The sequence below is a fragment of the Nerophis ophidion genome, linkage group LG07 (genome assembly GCF_033978795.1).
Source record: "Nerophis ophidion isolate RoL-2023_Sa linkage group LG07, RoL_Noph_v1.0, whole genome shotgun sequence".
Lineage (NCBI taxonomy): Eukaryota > Metazoa > Chordata > Actinopteri > Syngnathiformes > Syngnathidae > Nerophis > Nerophis ophidion.
The window spans coordinates 77,022,140-77,038,530 of NC_084617.1; the positions used below are offsets into that span (position 1 = coordinate 77,022,140).

The following is a 16,391-nucleotide window of genomic DNA, read 5'->3' on the forward strand; positions in this document are numbered from 1 at the left end:
TAAGTGAATGTACTAACAGGTGTTTATATTTTGTGTGTACGTGATTAGGAATACATTTATTGTGTGTATGTAAATAGCTTTATATTTTGTGTGTATGTGAGTGGACAAAGGTTAATATGTTGTGTATGTGAATAGACAAACGTTTGTATCGTGTGTATGAATGGACAGATGTTTATATTTTGTCAATAGAAAGATTTTTTAGGTTTTGAATACTGTTGTGTGGGTGTGTGTGAATGGACAGACAGAAGTTGACATGTCTTACAAAGTGTTAGAAAGAAGTGATGTCTAAACAGGTTGAAAAGTCTAAAATGTGTTTCCAGTGTCAGTGAGCAGTTGTCATGTCATGTACTTTGTCATCCAGCAGGCATTATGATGATTATTATTATTATTATGACTATTATGATGATTATTATTATTATGACTATTATGTTTATTCTTAGACATACTTTGTTTGTCCCGTACTGCTCCTTGACCGCCATCTTTCCCAGGCGGCATCTTCTTCGTGCACGAGAGCTTCACGCTGCAGCACGCCGCCGCCATCTGCGAGTGGGTCTTCACCGTGGACATCCTGGTCTTCTACGGGACTTTCACCTACGAGTTCGGCACGGTGACGGGCGAGACCATGATGGCGGCCCTGCAGCAGTGCCTCCACCACGGCTCGGGGGTGATCTTGGGCCCCCGGTCCCGGGACTCGGCGCTGAGCGGCGGCGGCGCCACCAAAGGCCTCAAGTCGCCCGGCGGCAGCAGCACGTCCACACACCTCAACTGCACCCCGGAGAGCATAGCCATGTTGTAGCACGACAGGGGACTAACTCTAGGACGCTTTTTTTATAGAAGTCTTATATCATTGTTTCCTCTGGAGGGGTGTGGGTGTCTTCAACACCAACACCAGTCAAGTACATGCCAGCTTGTGGGTGTCTTCACCACCAGGAGTCAAGTACATGCCAGCTTGCAGGTGTGTGGTGTCCTCACCACCAGGACTCAAGTACATGCCAGCTTGCAGGTGTCCTCACCATCAGGAGTCAAGTACATGCCAGCTTGCAGGTGTGTGGTGTCCTCACCACCAGGAGTCAAGTACATGCCAGCTTGCAGGTGTCCTCACCATCAGGAGTCAAGTACATGCCAGCTTGCAGGTGTGTGGTGTCCTCACCACCAGGACTCAAGTACATGCCAACTTGTGGGTGTGCGGGTGTCCTCACCATCAGGAGTCAAGTACATGCCAGCTTGTGGGTGTGCGGGTGTCCTCACCATCAGGAGTCAAGTACATGCCAGCTTGTGGGTGTGCGGGTGTCCTCACCATCAGGAGTCAAGTACATGCCAGCTTGTGGGTGTGCGGGTGTCCTCACCACCAGGAGTCAAGTACATGCCAGCTTGCAGGTGTTCTCACCAACACCAGTCAAGTACATGCCAACTTGCGGGTGTCCTCACCACCAGGAGTGAAGTACATGCCAGCTTGCAGGTGTCCTCACCATCAGGAGTGAAGTACATGCCAGCTTGCAGGTGTCCTCACCACCACCAGGAGTGAAGTACATGCCAACTTGCAGGTGTCCTCACCACCAGGAGTGAAGTACATGCCAACTTGCAGGTGTCCTCACCACCAGGAGTGAAGTACATGCCAACTTGCAGGTGTCCTCACCACCAGGAGTGAAGTACATGCCAACTTGCAGGTGTCCTCACCACCAGGTGTCAAGTACATGCCAGCTGACAAGTGACTGCAATACAATATCATCATTTCAAAACTATAAGCTCTTTTCTACAAATGGCTTTGCTCTCTTACTTTTTCTCTGAGTTCTTTCCAAGCAAAGTGTGACTTGTCTGCTGATGTTTGCTAGCTGGCCAACTACCTCGACTCAGGAGGTCTTCTTCTTTATTTCCATGTGCTAGCAGATGATGCTAAACCGAGGTTGAAAAGCTGCCAGCTGTGTTAAATCCACTTGGAGGCCTTGGTGGAGGTTTTCTTTTTCTACTCTTCATCACCGATCAGCGGATCTGATATTTGCACGCCACTTTTTGAAGGACAGAATATTCGTCACAGGTGCAGGATCCTGAATGTTGAAGACAGGACTGCCTTTTTCTTTTTACTCTTTCTAGAATCGTGTTTGGTTGTCATTTCAAATCGTAGACCATCCCAATATTTGTTTTTGTCACCTGAATTTCAACATAAGACTGTTTCCTCTTTTATCATTTGGCCCCAAAGTTGTAGAATTATTGCCTTTTTAGCTTTGAATCTACCAAAGATTCTCCAATTGTTTGACTTCCTGCCGTTGTTAACCACTCCTGCATGTCCGTGCTGTCCAGGACTCGGGTCTACATGGCACGACCTGCTTAGTCAGCAGACTAGGAGTTGAACATCCATCCATTTTATACCGCTTATTCCCTTTGGGGTCGTGGGGGGGTGCTGGTGCCTATCTCAGCTACAATCGGGCAGAGGGCGGGGTACACCCTGGACAAGATGCCACCTCATCACAGGGCCAACACAGATAGACAGACAACATTCACACACTAAGGCCAATTTAGTGTTGCCAATCAACCTATCCCCAGGTGCATGTCTTTGGAGGTGGGAGGGGCCTATCCCCAGGTGCATGTCTTTGGAGGTGGGAGGGGCCTATCCCCAAGGGCATGTCTTTGGAGGTGGGAGGAAGCCCACGCATTGACGGGGAGAACATGCAAACTCCACACAGAAAGATCCTCAGCCTGGAATTGAACCCTGACTACTCAGGACCTTGGTATTGTGAGGCAGACGTGAAGCCCTGAGTTGAGCATCCATCCATCCATTTTCTACCGCTTATTCCCTTTTGGGGTCACAGGGGGCACTGGCGCCTATCTCAGCTACAATCGGGCGGAAGGCAGGGTACACCCTGGACAAGTCGCCACCTCATCACAGGGCCAACACAGATAGACAGACAACATTCACACACTAGGGACCATTTAGTGTTGCCAATCAACCTATCCCCAGGTGCATGTCTTTGGAGGTGGGAGGGGCCTATCCCCAGGTGCATGTGCATATCATTCAATAATAATTTCCCCTTTAACCAGAAACATTTGAAAGCTGCTGTCCAGGTAATGATTCCGCCTCACAATGAGTGTCAGATGTTCTCCAAGTTAATAAACACAAAGGTTGGTCCGACATCATCACACCCTGACAGTATTTCACTTTTCTAATGTTTTGTTTTTTTAAAAACAAGAACAGGTCCTTCAAGTATTGCTCATGAACATATCAATTTTCCACAGTTTCATCTCTCTTGTGTTCTGCACCTCTTGCCAAGAAAACTGATTGTTGAACTTCTGTATGGACTTGAAGGATTTGAGCCCCACCCTTGTTGATGTGCCAGGGAAACCCCATGTTTGGCTCTCAGCCCCACTTCAACTTTGTGGCAGCAAAGTGTGACACTTCACTGGAAGCAAAGTGTGACACTTCACTGGCAGCTTGGCAGCTTCCATTTCTTCTTCTGCATCAAAACAATCCACCACGGGGCCAAATTCACACTGGATTGTTTTACATTTTTTATTTGTTGTTTTTTCAGTAGAAAGTACACTTCAGTAAAAAATTGTTTTGTTTCTCTATCTTCTGTAAATATGTTCGATTTGTCATCTATTGTAGGTATTTTGATTTGACAGAGATTTATATTCAAATATGAAATAAAATCTTAAATTGAGTATGATTGTGTTTTTGCCTGTTGGGTTTTTTTTCCTGTCAACATAATATCAAATCAACTGGAAATGAATACTTAAACTCATCATGGGAATTGTAGTCAAAAAGTTATTTTTGTTTTAAAGTCACTTTAGTTCAGCTTTTAAAACACTTAGAGATTTTCTTCAAATAGCTCAGGGGTGCCCAAACATTTTCACAGACTAAAAAATATTTGATTTATTTCACTTTCTAAAGCAGTCCAACATACTGTATTTCCTTGAATGGCCGCCCGGGCCCTAATTAATTTAAAACCTCTTCTCACTCCTGCGCTTACCAAATGCATGCGGTAAAAGTAAGCATGCGCTAATTATTTTAAAACCTCTATTACTGCGGCACTTACCAAAGGCACGCAGTAAACATTTGAGTGTGATGTAAGCTTGGACCTTAAATCCTACTGAATAGCTCTTAATCCTCTTCCCTTTATGCGATTTCAAATTACCGGTATTGAAAACAGCCTCCTCCATTTTGACAATGATGACAGGGGAAGTGTCACAAGTTTGACCCGGCGGTAATACTAAGCATGCGCTAATTATTTTGCAAAGCAAGTTTGACCCGGCAGTAATTGAAGGCAGGTGCAGACTATATACCCTGCGGCAAGTCAAGGAAATACGGTATATATTTTTAACAGGAAAAACCAGCCTGCATGCTGACTTTTTTTATGTTCTTAAAAAAACATTTTTTTTAATTAAATGATTAAAACATGAGGTTTGGGCCACACTTTGGACACCCCTGATGTAAAAAGATGTACAGTACAAGTTTGTGCAGAGACACAAAGGCACCAGCCCTGCAAAATAAGCCTCATAAGGGCTTGGAAAATGGAATTCTACTTTTAACGAGACACATTACACACAAGCCGCTATCAACGTTACAACACCGGACAGAAATGACACAACAAAGTGGCAAAAGACTAAAAAGTTTCTACATTTAAACAATATTCACAGCCTGGAGTTTTGAAGAGGAAAGCCTAATTAATGACCCTAAAACGGAGGTTGGCAACACGCCCGAGTGGCTCTCTGGAGCTTTTTCAAAACTGTATGAAAAATAGAAAAATATGAGGGGAAAAAATATAAAGAATATATTTTTTGTTTTAATATAGTTTCTGTCGCAGGACAAACATGACACAAACCTCCCTAATTGTTATAAAACACACTGTTTTTATTAAACATGCTTCACTGATTCACGTATTTGGCGAGCGCCGTTTTGTCCTACTCATTTTGGCGGTCCTTGAACTCACCGTGGTTTGTTTACATGTATAACTTTCTCCGACTTTCTAGGACGTGTTTTATGCCACTTCTTTTTCTGTCTCATTTTGTCCACCAAACTTTTAATGCTGTGCATGAATGCACAAAGGTGAGTTTTGTTGATGTTATTGACTTGTGTGGAGTGTTAATCAGACATATTTGGTCCCTACATGACTTCAAGCTAATCGATGCTAACATGCTATTTAGGCTAGCTATATTGCATCATTCTGCCTCATTTGTAGCTATATTTGAGCTCATTTAGTTTCCTTTAAGTCCTCTTAATTCAATTTATATCTCATGACACTATCTGCACGCAATATGGCTTTTTATTTTTTTGCGGCTCCAGACATATTTGTTTTTGTATTTTTGGTCCAATATGGCTCTTTCAACATTTTAGGTTGCCGACCCCTGGCCTAGAAACTTCTAGAACAGTGAATTTATTTTTTCAAATGTGAATAAATGTGCAGGTGGACATGATTATAAATAAATAGACTGCTATGGAAACATAACACAGCACTATATATGACATCCCACTTCATTTGATCATCCTCATGTATAACAAGTTGATCTTCACTAACTAGTAAACAAGTTATCAAGTCAATGATGTGGTTGAAGTGTACAAGATATGACACGCAGCTAATATGAATATACACGCTGTCCACTTTGCTTCCTGTTTGTTTTGTTGCAATTTACTTAACACACAATTGCTAAAAATAAAGAATTTATACGAGTATATTTCCATGGTGTCAACATCATGTCATACGTGCTCATTTGTGTGTCGTGACTTCATACAACCACCTTCAAGTCACTTTCACTGCACCTATTTTCACCTAAAATGCATCAAGTACATCATATGAAAAACATTCACAATATTTTTGGTAAGTGAAGACTAGTGTTGAAGTTGTGCTACAGTGCACTCGTGCTGACAGACAACAAACTAAAAAGTGCAACGTATTTCCTTGAATTTCCGCCAGGTATATAGTATGCACCTGCCTTGAATTACTGCCGGGTCAAACTCGTTTCGCAAAATAATTAGCGCATGCTTAGTAGTACTGCAGGGTCAAACTCGTCACGTCATGAGTGACACTTCCCCTGTCAGCATTTTCAAAATGGAGGATGCTGATTTCAATAATTTGAAATCGCATAAAGGGAAGAAGATTAACAGCTATTAAATATGCTAAAACGAACAGTAAGGAGCTACGTTTTATTAATATACCGTAGCTGCGTGTGTCAAATATGAGTCATTACATGACTCCCGCCTCCTGGTGGTAGAGGGCGCTAGTGATCCTTCTTGCGACTACTCGGCTGAAGAAGAAATGACAACAAGTGTCGTGATATGTGCTGGGAATAGATATGACGGGGGGGTGCACGACAGACCTTTTAGGATGTAACACCACTACTATTATGCTGGCCATGTAAACAACCAGGCTGAAATAAAGCATGTTCCAGTCCTAAATACCCAGTGTATTATTTATACAATAACACTTCATGGTGGCAGCGGTGGGATAAAGACATCACCCACGGAGCAGAACGGGAGGGGGAGTTGTCCGAGGATAATTCTGTCGTCAACCCCGCACTACACGTGAGGAGCCGAGCTAACAGATAGCAGCGGTCTGCACGTCGGGAGCAACTCACACGAGAGAGAGCTATGGCTACACACCTGCCGACCATGAACTGGACCAGCAAGAGTGAGCAGCGTGTTTATTCAAATAAAACAGTTTTCTAAACTGGACTTTCAATCGAAGCAGGAGGTAATATAGAGGAAGATCTCCATCGAGACAGAGAGACTTTTAAAACTGAAGAAAGATAAGGAAGACTTCTATAAACAAGTTATCGGTGCTTTTGATCAGAAGGAGCTGAGCATGGACTTCATTTATAAGTAAAGGTAAGACCATAATAACGTTTTTTTTAATTAAATGTGCTTTTCATGATGGTATCTTTACATCACACTCAAATTTATAAGCGCAGGCCTAAATTTACTGCATGCCTTTGGTAAGTGCCGGAGGGAGAAGAGGTTTTAAATTAATTAGCAGCCCGACGGTAATTCAAGGAAATACTGTATTAAACACTATCGTGCCCTCCAAATAATGTTTTTTGTGCGTCCGCATGTACTTCCAGGAAATGTTTGTTTTTATCAAAATGGTAAAAAAAAAAGTTTTTGCCACGTCAGTGTGTCACCTCCAGCCAAAAAAGAAACATGAACAGAAAACACGACTACTATTTATATGTTGTAAAATCCTGGTGGCTTAAAGTTGACATAAAAAGCACTAATATAGAATCATTTATGAAATCATATATTTGTTCTCCTCCTCTAATGTGAGTGGTCATCAATTATTGCACATGAGAGGTGGTCAAGGATGTGAGTGAGTGTGTGGAAGCTCCTGAATGTGATGAAACCTTGGTCATGTGTACATTGCTCCATGGAGGTCCTCCAGCCTGTGCTCCCTCTGCTTTCTTCTCTCCTGTTCCATGGGGCACACACACACACACACACACACACACACACACACACACACACACACACACACACACACACACACACTCAGCCATCTTCACAGCCAAGTTACAGAATGCTCTAGCACATTGTTTGTCAAACTGTGGCACGTGTACCACTTGTGCTATGTGGGATAGGTCTAGTGCAGATCTGGGCAAATTAAGGCCCGGGGGCCACAAGCGGCCCGTTGAGCTTTTCAATCCGGCCCGCCAACACTTGCCAACCCTCCCGGATTTTCCGTCAGACTCCTGAAATTCAGCGCCTCTCCCAAAAATCTCCCGGGACAAATTTTCTTCCGAAAATCTCCCGAAATTCAGGCGGACCTGGAGGCCACGCCCCCTCCAACTCCACGCGGACCTGAGTGAGGACAGCCTGTTTTCACGTCCGCTTTCCCAGAGTATAAACAGCGTGTCTGCCCAATGATGTTGTAACTGTAGAATGATCGAGGGCGAGTTCTTGGTTTCTTATGTGGGTTTATTGTTAGGCAGTTTCATTAACGTACTCCCAGCGCAGTAACAACACACAACAACAGCAGTCACATTTTCGTCTACCGTAAAGCAGTTTGTCTGCCGTAAACAGCAATGTTGTGACACTCTTAAACAGGACAATAATGCCATCTACTGTACATGCACCACAACACCTCCAGACAACTTCAACCCTTTACTAATCCTCTTCCATTCACATCCCATCTCCACGGATTGTAAATAACCTAATGTAAATAATCAAATGTATTTCTAATGTATATACTTGTTCTTCTGCTATGTGAACTCACTATGTTCTCTGCTGGCTGTACATATCCTACTAAGTCACACCTAAACTGTTTCAATGTCCATTTCTCTGTTGATGCAATTGTTGATGACTGAAGTACTGATATAAAGCAAAGCTCCTCATTCCACCCCCTGTATTGTAAATAATGTAAATAATTGAATGTATATACTATGATGATTAACTTCTGTGATGACTGTATAATGCTGATAGTATATATTTGTACCATGAATTGATTAACATGGACTTAAACAAGTTGAAAAACTTATTGGGGTGTTACCATTTAGTGGTCAATTGTACGGAATATGTACTGAACTGTGCAATCTACTAATAAATATTTCAATCAATCAATCAATCAATAATGCATATGTGACGATAACATCTACGGCTTTTAGAGAGTGCAGTGCACAACTGCACACACAACAGCTGTAAATATACTCCTCCCCTCTTAACCACGCCCACAACCACGCCGACACCCCCACCTCCCGAAGCCGGAGGTGTCAAGGTTGGCAAGTATGGGCCCGCCGGACATTCCCAAATAATTGTTTTCGATGTATAAGATGGAAAGTGTAGCTGCCATTATGATGTGCACTCATGTTTTCTAATGACCCTAAGTATTCAACTATACTAAGTCTTTCAATGGTTGGAATCACCATCATATACTAGTTAACTATGGTCATTTAATTAGTTACTTTGGTCACTATGAAGTATCTCAGATTGTAGGTGGGGATTGTTTCACTATGTTTGTTGCATTTTGCTTACGTTTTGGTTGATTTTAAAATGTTGTCAATATTCAGTTTTTTATCATTCATAGTTAATATTGTAAATCCCACATTCTTTATTGTCATGTACATTCTGGGTGTCTCATTCAGTAAAAAAATGTAAAATTCCATTCTGTTTTTTAAGGCGGTCTGTCATAACGTTTTTAGCTTCCAATCATTATTGTAAGGTTTTGTATTATTTTTCCTAAAAATAGATATACTGGCCCCCAGACACACTTTTTTATCCAAATGTGGCCCCCTGAGTAAAATAACTGCCCAGGCCTGATCTAGTGGTGTGCCAAAGAATCACTTGATTAAAGTACAGTGTTTTATTTTCCTACATTCAAACTAGCATTTTCCCAATACCAATATTTTGTTACCAAAATGTCGTTCGATACTTTTCGGTTCTTTTCTAAATAAAGGGGACCACAAAAAATGGCAACATTTTTTATCTTTATGTTAAAAAAAAAATCTTAGGGTACATGAAACATGTTTATTATTGTCATTTAGTCCTTAAATAAAATGTTGAACATACTAGACAACTTGTCTTTTAGTAGTAAGTAAACAAACAAAAACTCCTAATTAGTCTGATGACATATGCAGTAACATATTGTGTCATTTATACACCTATTATTTGGACAAGTGGTAGGAAATGTATTATTAATCCACTTGTTCATTTACTGTTAATATCTACTTACTTTCTCTTTTAACATGTTCTATCTACACTTCTGTTCAATTGTAATAATCACTTATTCTTCTCTTCTTTGATACTTGACATTAGTTTTGGATGATACCACACATTTAGGTATCGATCCAATACCAAATAGTAACAAGATAGTACAATAAAATATATGCCTAATAAACCAATAATAATATGGTTAAGAAATACTGATGTAAAGGGTAGGTGTCACATAGTTTTCTCTTTTAACATGTTCAATCTACACTTCTGTTCAAATGTAATAATCACTTATTCTTTTCTTCTTTGATACCTGACATTAGTTTTGGATGATACCACACATTTAGATATCGATCCAATACCAAGTAGTTACAGGATCATACATTGGTCATATTCAAATTCCTCATGTGTCCAGGGACATATTTCCTGACTTTATAAACATAATACAAATTTAAAAAAACGAAAGAAGATTTTGTGATGTCAAAAAAGATCAAGTTAATAATCATAGTAGTATCGACTAGATACGCTCCTGTACTTGGTATCATTACAGTGGATGTTAGGTGTATATCCACCAAAGCCATTTGTTTTCATTGTGACACCGGTAAGCTATGGTGTGTAGTGAAGCATGTTTAGCTATTCCTCGTCCTCCAGTGATAATGTAACTTGTAAGAAACATACTTTATTTGTCGCCATGGAGACGTAGTTAAAACACTGTGGATGGATGTTAGCCGCTAGATAGCTAGCCATGTCTCAAAGCAGCCCTCCCTGAGGGCGTTTGAGTTCTATAACTTCACCTTTATCTTGACTTTTTACACCAAAGTGCATCCGTTCTCCCTTTTCTGTCTACACACCGTGTCTGCTTCTAAGTACTCTGTGTGTGTGCGCTGCCCAACATGCTCCTCTGCTGGTAAAGCAACAATGACATGACGTGACGACGACGGGGGTGGGGGACCAGTACTTTTTAGGAGGTGGTATAGTACAGAATATGATTCATTAGTATCATGGTACCATACTACTACCGGTATACCGTACAACCCTAATTCAAACGCAGTGTTACTTGTCAAACTGTGTGTAATGTCACAGTGAAAAGTTAAAAAGCTTTGTTTTTAAATAATATTTAGGCCTGCTATGCTAGGGTATTTTAATGTGGGTCATTATGGTGGTGCTTGGAAAGACAATATTTTATCTGAGGTGGTGCTTTTTTTGAGAAGCACTGTTCTGGTGTCACACCCACCTTGTCTTTCTTGAACTCTTCGTACTCTTCATTGTCAGTGGGTAGTTCAAGGCGACACAGCGGACAGGAGTTGGTCTACGTTTGAAGAAGAAACACGTGTGAGAAGAATGTTTGCAACACGAGGGTCACTAACACCTCCTACCTTCCCCAACCAGGGCAGGATGCATCCGGCGTGGAAAAGATGCTTACAAGGCATTTGTCGTACGGCCTCCTGCTCTTCAAACTCCAGCAGACACACGGGACACTTTAAGCCTTTGTCTGCCAACGCAGGAGAGGAAAACCAGCTTGGTTGTCACACTTTTAGACTTGGCTACCAAAGGGAGATAGCAGGAACACCATCACTATATCAATATTAACACTTCATCAACAATAGTAGGAACACCATCACTACATCAATATTAACACTTCATCAACAGTAGTAGGAACACCATCACTACATCAACATTAACACTTCATCAACAGTAGTAGGCGCACCATCAATACACCAATATTAACACTTCATCAACAATAGTAAGAACACCATCACTACATCAATATTAACACTTCATCAACAGTAGTAGGAACACCATCACTACATCAATATTAACACTTCATCAACAGTAGTAGGAACACCATCACTACATCAATATTAACACTTCATCAACAATAGTAGGAACACCATCACTACATCAATATTAACACTTCATCAACAGTAGTAGGAGCACCATCAATACACCAATATTAACACTTCATCAACAATAGTAGGAACACCATCAATACATCAATATTAACACTTCATCAACAATAGTAGGAACACCATCACTACATCAATATTAACACTTCATCAACAATAGTAGGAACACCATCACTACACCAATAATAACCCTTCATCAACAATAGTAGGAACACCATCACTACATCAATATCAACACTTCATCAACAATAGTAGGAACACCATCACTACATCAATATTAACACTTCATCAACAATAGTAGGAACACCATCACTACACCAATATTAACACTTCATCAACAATAGTAGGAACACCATCACTACATCAATATCAACACTTCATCAACAATAGTAGGAACACCATCACTACATCAATATTAACACTTCATCAACAATAGTAGGAACACCATCACTACATCAATATCAACACTTCATCAACAATAGTAGGAACACCATCACTACATCAATATTAACACTTCATCAACAGTAGTAGGAACACCATCACTACATCAACATTAACACTTCATCAACAGTAGTAGGCGCACCATCAATACACCAATATTAACACTTCATCAACAATAGTAAGAACACCATCACTACATCAATATTAACACTTCATCAACAATAGTAGGAACACCATCACTACATCAATATTAACACTTCATGTATTTATGTTATTCACATGTGAATAATGCTGCATAACAGACTGTATTTATATTATTCACATGTGAATGATGCTGTATAATATACTGTATTTATATTATTCACATGTGAATAATGCTGTATAATACTGTATTTATATTTTTCACATGTCAATAATGCTGTATAATTGACTGTATTTATATTATTCACATGTGAATAATGCTGTATAATACAGACTGTATTTATATTATTCACATGTGAATAATGCTGTATAATAGACTGTATTTATATTATTTACATGTGAATATTGCTGTATAATAGACTGTATTTATATTCTTCACAGGGATCAATAAAGTACTTTCTATTCCATCCATTCATCCATTTTCTAAAGCTTGTCCCTATTATATTGTATTTTATTGTATTGTAGGCAGCACGGTGGTAGAGGGGTTAGTGCGTCTGCCTCACAATACGAAGGTCCTGAGTAGTCCTGAGTTCAATCCCGGGCTTGGGATCTTTCTGTGTGGAGTTTGCATGTTGTCTCCGTGACTGCGTGGGTTCCCTCCGGGTACTCCGGCTTCCTCCCACTTCCAAAGACATGCACCTGGGGATAAGCCCCTCCCACCTCCAAAGACATGCACCTGGGGATAGGCCCCTCCCACCTCCAATGACATGCACCTGGGGATAGGCCCCTCCCACCTCCAAAGACATGCACCTGGGGATAGGCCCCTCCCACCTCCAAAGACATGCACCTGGGGATAGGTTGATTGGCAACACTAAATGGTCCCTAGTGTGTCAATGTGAGTGTGAATGTTGTCTGTCTATCTGTGTTGGCCCTGCGATGAGGTGGCGACTTGTCCAGGGTGTACCCTGCCTTCCGCCCGGTTGTAGCTGAGATAGGCACCAGCGCCCCCCCCGTGACTCCAAAGGGAAAAAGCGGTAGGAAAATGGATGGATGTATCGTATTGTAATGAGTGTTACCTGCTTGTTGTGGAGAAAGCAGCACCACAGGGAGAGTCTGCACAGCGACTTTGGCAGCCGGGGGAGGAAGACGCTGCTCCCAGTCTGACGAGTCAAAATGTCCCGAGTCCATCAAGTCCAAGCCCTGCATGAGTGACCTTCACACACACACACACACACACACACACACACACACACACACACACACACACACACACACACACACACACACACACACACACACACACACACACACACACACACACACACACACACACACACACACACACACACACACACACACGCACACGCACACGCACACACACACACACACACATGCGCACACACACACGCAGGTGAAGGTGAAGAGGCGTCACTAATAAAGTTGTTAAAGGCCTACTGAAAGCCACTACTAGCGACCTGTCTGATAGTTTATATATCAATGATGAAATATTAACATTGCAACACATGCCAATACGGCCGCTTTAGTTTACTAAATTGCAATTTTAAATTTCCCGCGAAGTATCCTGTTGAAAACGTCGCGGAATGATGACGCTTATGTTGACGCTTATGTTGACGTTATTGGTTGGAGCGGACATGTTCTCCCAGCATCAGTCATGGCTAAAAGTAGTCTCTTTTCATCGCATAATTACACAGTATTTTGGACATCTGTGTTGCTGAATCTTTAGCAATTTGTTCAATTAATAATGGAGACTATAAAGAAGAATGCTGTTGGTGGAAAGCGGTGGATTGCAGCTGCCTTTAGCAACTGAAACGCAGCCGGTGTTTCTTTGTTTGTTGTGAAGCTTTAGCGAACATGTTTCTCTACCACATGTCAACCAGCAAGTTTTTGGTTGAAAAAATTGTGGTATTAAGTCGGCTCTTACTGGAAACTTGAGCGGAGTTAGCGTCCTCCTGCAGCAGCTGTCAAAAAGACAGCTGTAATCTTGGCTCCTCCACTGGCGGTCAACGTAGCCTTCTGACTTTGAGGTATGACTTTATAATCTCACTAAAACACTATTGACACAATAAGCAGATAAGGGATTTTCCAGAATTATCCTAGTAAATGTGTCTAATAACATCTGAATCGCCCCCACTGCCGTCGCCTTTTTATTTTTTTTTTCTAGTCCTTCACTCCAAATTTCCTCATCCACAATTCTTTCATCCTCGCTCAAATTAATGGGGAATTCGTCGCTTTCTCGGTCCGAATCGCTCTAGCTGCTGGTGGCCGTGATTGTAAACAATGTTCAGATGTGAGGAGCCCTACAGCCCGTGACGTCACGCGCACGTTGTGTTTACAGGCAAGGCTTTTTTTTATTAGCGACCAAAAGTTGCGAACTTTATCGTCAATGTTCTCTACGAAATCCTTTCAGCAAAAATATGGCAATATCGCGAAATGATCAAGTATGACACATAGAATAGGAACTTCTATTCGCGTTTAAAAAAGAACATCTCATTTCAGTAGGCCTTTAGTATTAGTATTAGTGTGGTGTGGATGTCGGTGGGCAACCTGGCGAGCTCCAGCAGTGCGTTCTGCCGGTATTGTTCCTCCGGGTTGGTGGGCTCGCAGTCGTGTTCGTCGAAGTAAGAAGACATCTTCGCCACTTTTACAACTATTGATATTTTAAAGCCAGCTGCCACGCACTGTCGTTAAAACTCAAGTAAACAAGTATCACATCATTATATATTAAGAAAAACAGAATAAAAAAAAAGGCTACAGAATAACAAGCCGCGCCTGTTGTTGTTTTTCTAGAAGATTCCACAAAGATGTTGCTATGCTGTCAACAACGGACCCTTGTCATTTTTCCGGGTACGTCACCCTCCGTGACGTCACAAACATTTTCCTCCAATCACGGGGCCCGAGTTCTTCTTCGTTTGAAATACTTTTTTTCATCAACTTTATTTTCTGAACAATGACGAAGTGATGTCCGTAGAGGGCATATAACCGCAGTTATATATTGATATAAATACATGTTAGCATTGTTACACAATTTTCATAATAAAAAATGTTTGATTACTATACATTTCCCGGACAGATTGATGGATAATTTGCTTTGCTTGTTGCAGGATCAAATATTTGAGTAAACATGAGGTACATGTGTCTGTTAAAATTGAAATAAGTATACATGTATTTTGTCAGGAAGTGCTTTATCATGTCCAACCTTTTTTTGCAGGCCACATAAATGTCATGTTGGACCACATCAAATGTGAAGTGAAGTGAATTATATTTATATAGCGCTTTTCTCTAGTGACTCAAAGCGCTTTACATAGTGAAACCCAATATCTAAGTTACATTTAAACCAGTGTGGGTGGCACTGGGAGCAGGTGAGTAAAGTGTCTTGCCCAAGGACACAACAGCAGTAACTAGGATGATTGAAGCGGGAATCGAACCTGCAACCCTCAAGTTGCTGACACGGCCACTCTACCAACTAATGCGGTGAAGTGTATTTCTGGTCTTGTGACCTTCAGAAGGGCGCCCCGGCAGTGCAGCTGCATCAAAAGAGACGTCGGAGACGGTTCGCTGAACAAAAAGTTGCTTTATTACAAGCCAGCGTCATCATACAGTACTGCAGTACCTGGAGGAGTCCAAGTCCAAAAATGAGTCTCTCCTAACCCGGATAGGCCGAACCACAGTCTTTTATTCCTTCTTCTTGCCCCTGGGTGTGTGCTGATTCAGAAAAACACAACCTGATCATGTAAGGTGATATTTGTCTGAAAGTTTCTTCAACACAACTGATTTAAATCATAACTTAAGTGTTAGCTTTGAGCTAGACAGGTAGTCTCTTCTCAAGGATAGGGCTATCACTTTCGGATTCCGAAGTCCTAATAAGAGGCTCTTTTCCTACGAGAAGTGATCCAATCCACCTGTGAATATCAAACTAAGGGGCCTTATCTTATCATGTGCTCAAACTGAAATACCACTATTTACTTAAACTTGGTGGTTTGCTTTCTCCAAGTTGGATATAAATAGTCACCATAAGCAAAACATGATGAGAGTTAATTAATCACTTCAGCGTCATATCACATTAAATGACACGGCAGGCCACGTATAAATGAAATAAAATTTAGATTGGGTCTCGGTCCCTTGAGTGACACCTGTGTCTTTACTAAACAGATAAAACATTTTCTAAGCAGACCAACAAACCTGGTGATCTTTCCTTCCCGCTGGACCAACATGATTACTATTTACTGAACAAACAAAGCCCGCGACAATGATTT

At 41.4% G+C, this 16,391-nt stretch overlaps 3 protein-coding genes across 7 annotated transcripts in view; 1 reads left to right on the forward strand and 2 right to left on the reverse strand.

The window, feature by feature from the left end:
• Window positions 1-3,657, forward strand: part of LOC133556842 (transmembrane protein 150A-like) — a 23,222-nt gene extending 19,565 nt beyond the window's left edge. For 3 of the 5 annotated variants that reach the window (XM_061907158.1, XM_061907156.1, XM_061907157.1), the window contains exon 8: window positions 489-3,657. In XM_061907158.1, the coding sequence (XP_061763142.1) occupies window positions 489-796 (308 nt within the window). In that variant the 3' untranslated portion in view covers window positions 797-3,657. The remainder of the gene's footprint in view (window positions 1-488) is intronic. The other 2 variants (XR_009807618.1, XR_009807619.1) reach the window with 2 other exon arrangements.
• The window catches only part of LOC133556840 (cytoplasmic tRNA 2-thiolation protein 1), a 627,421-nt gene that overhangs the window by 554,954 nt on the left and 56,076 nt on the right, over window positions 1-16,391 (reverse strand). The window lies entirely within an intron of this gene.
• Window positions 3,481-15,008, reverse strand: LOC133556846 (E3 ubiquitin-protein ligase RNF181). The gene is made up of 5 exons (XM_061907161.1): window positions 14,683-15,008; window positions 13,194-13,330; window positions 11,005-11,120; window positions 10,863-10,937; window positions 3,481-7,394 (listed from the first exon to the last, which is right to left on the reverse strand). The coding sequence occupies exons 1-5, from the start codon at window positions 14,766-14,768 to the stop codon at window positions 7,335-7,337; spliced, it is 474 nt and encodes a 157-aa protein (XP_061763145.1). The 5' UTR covers window positions 14,769-15,008; the 3' UTR covers window positions 3,481-7,334.

Excerpts from the sequence above, each read along its gene's own strand:
- LOC133556846 (XM_061907161.1), bottom strand. The coding sequence starts at position 14,768 with ATGTCTTCTTACTTCGACGAACACGACTGCGAGCCCACCAACCCGGAG. Across the intron at positions 13,331-14,682 it reads GCACTGCTGGAGCTCGCCAG|GTCACTCATGCAGGGCTTGG; the intron begins GTTGCCCACCGA and ends GTGTGTGTGAAG. Across the intron at positions 7,395-10,862 it reads AAGAGTTCAAGAAAGACAAG|GAGAGAAGAAAGCAGAGGGA; the intron begins GTGGGTGTGACA and ends CCCATGGAACAG.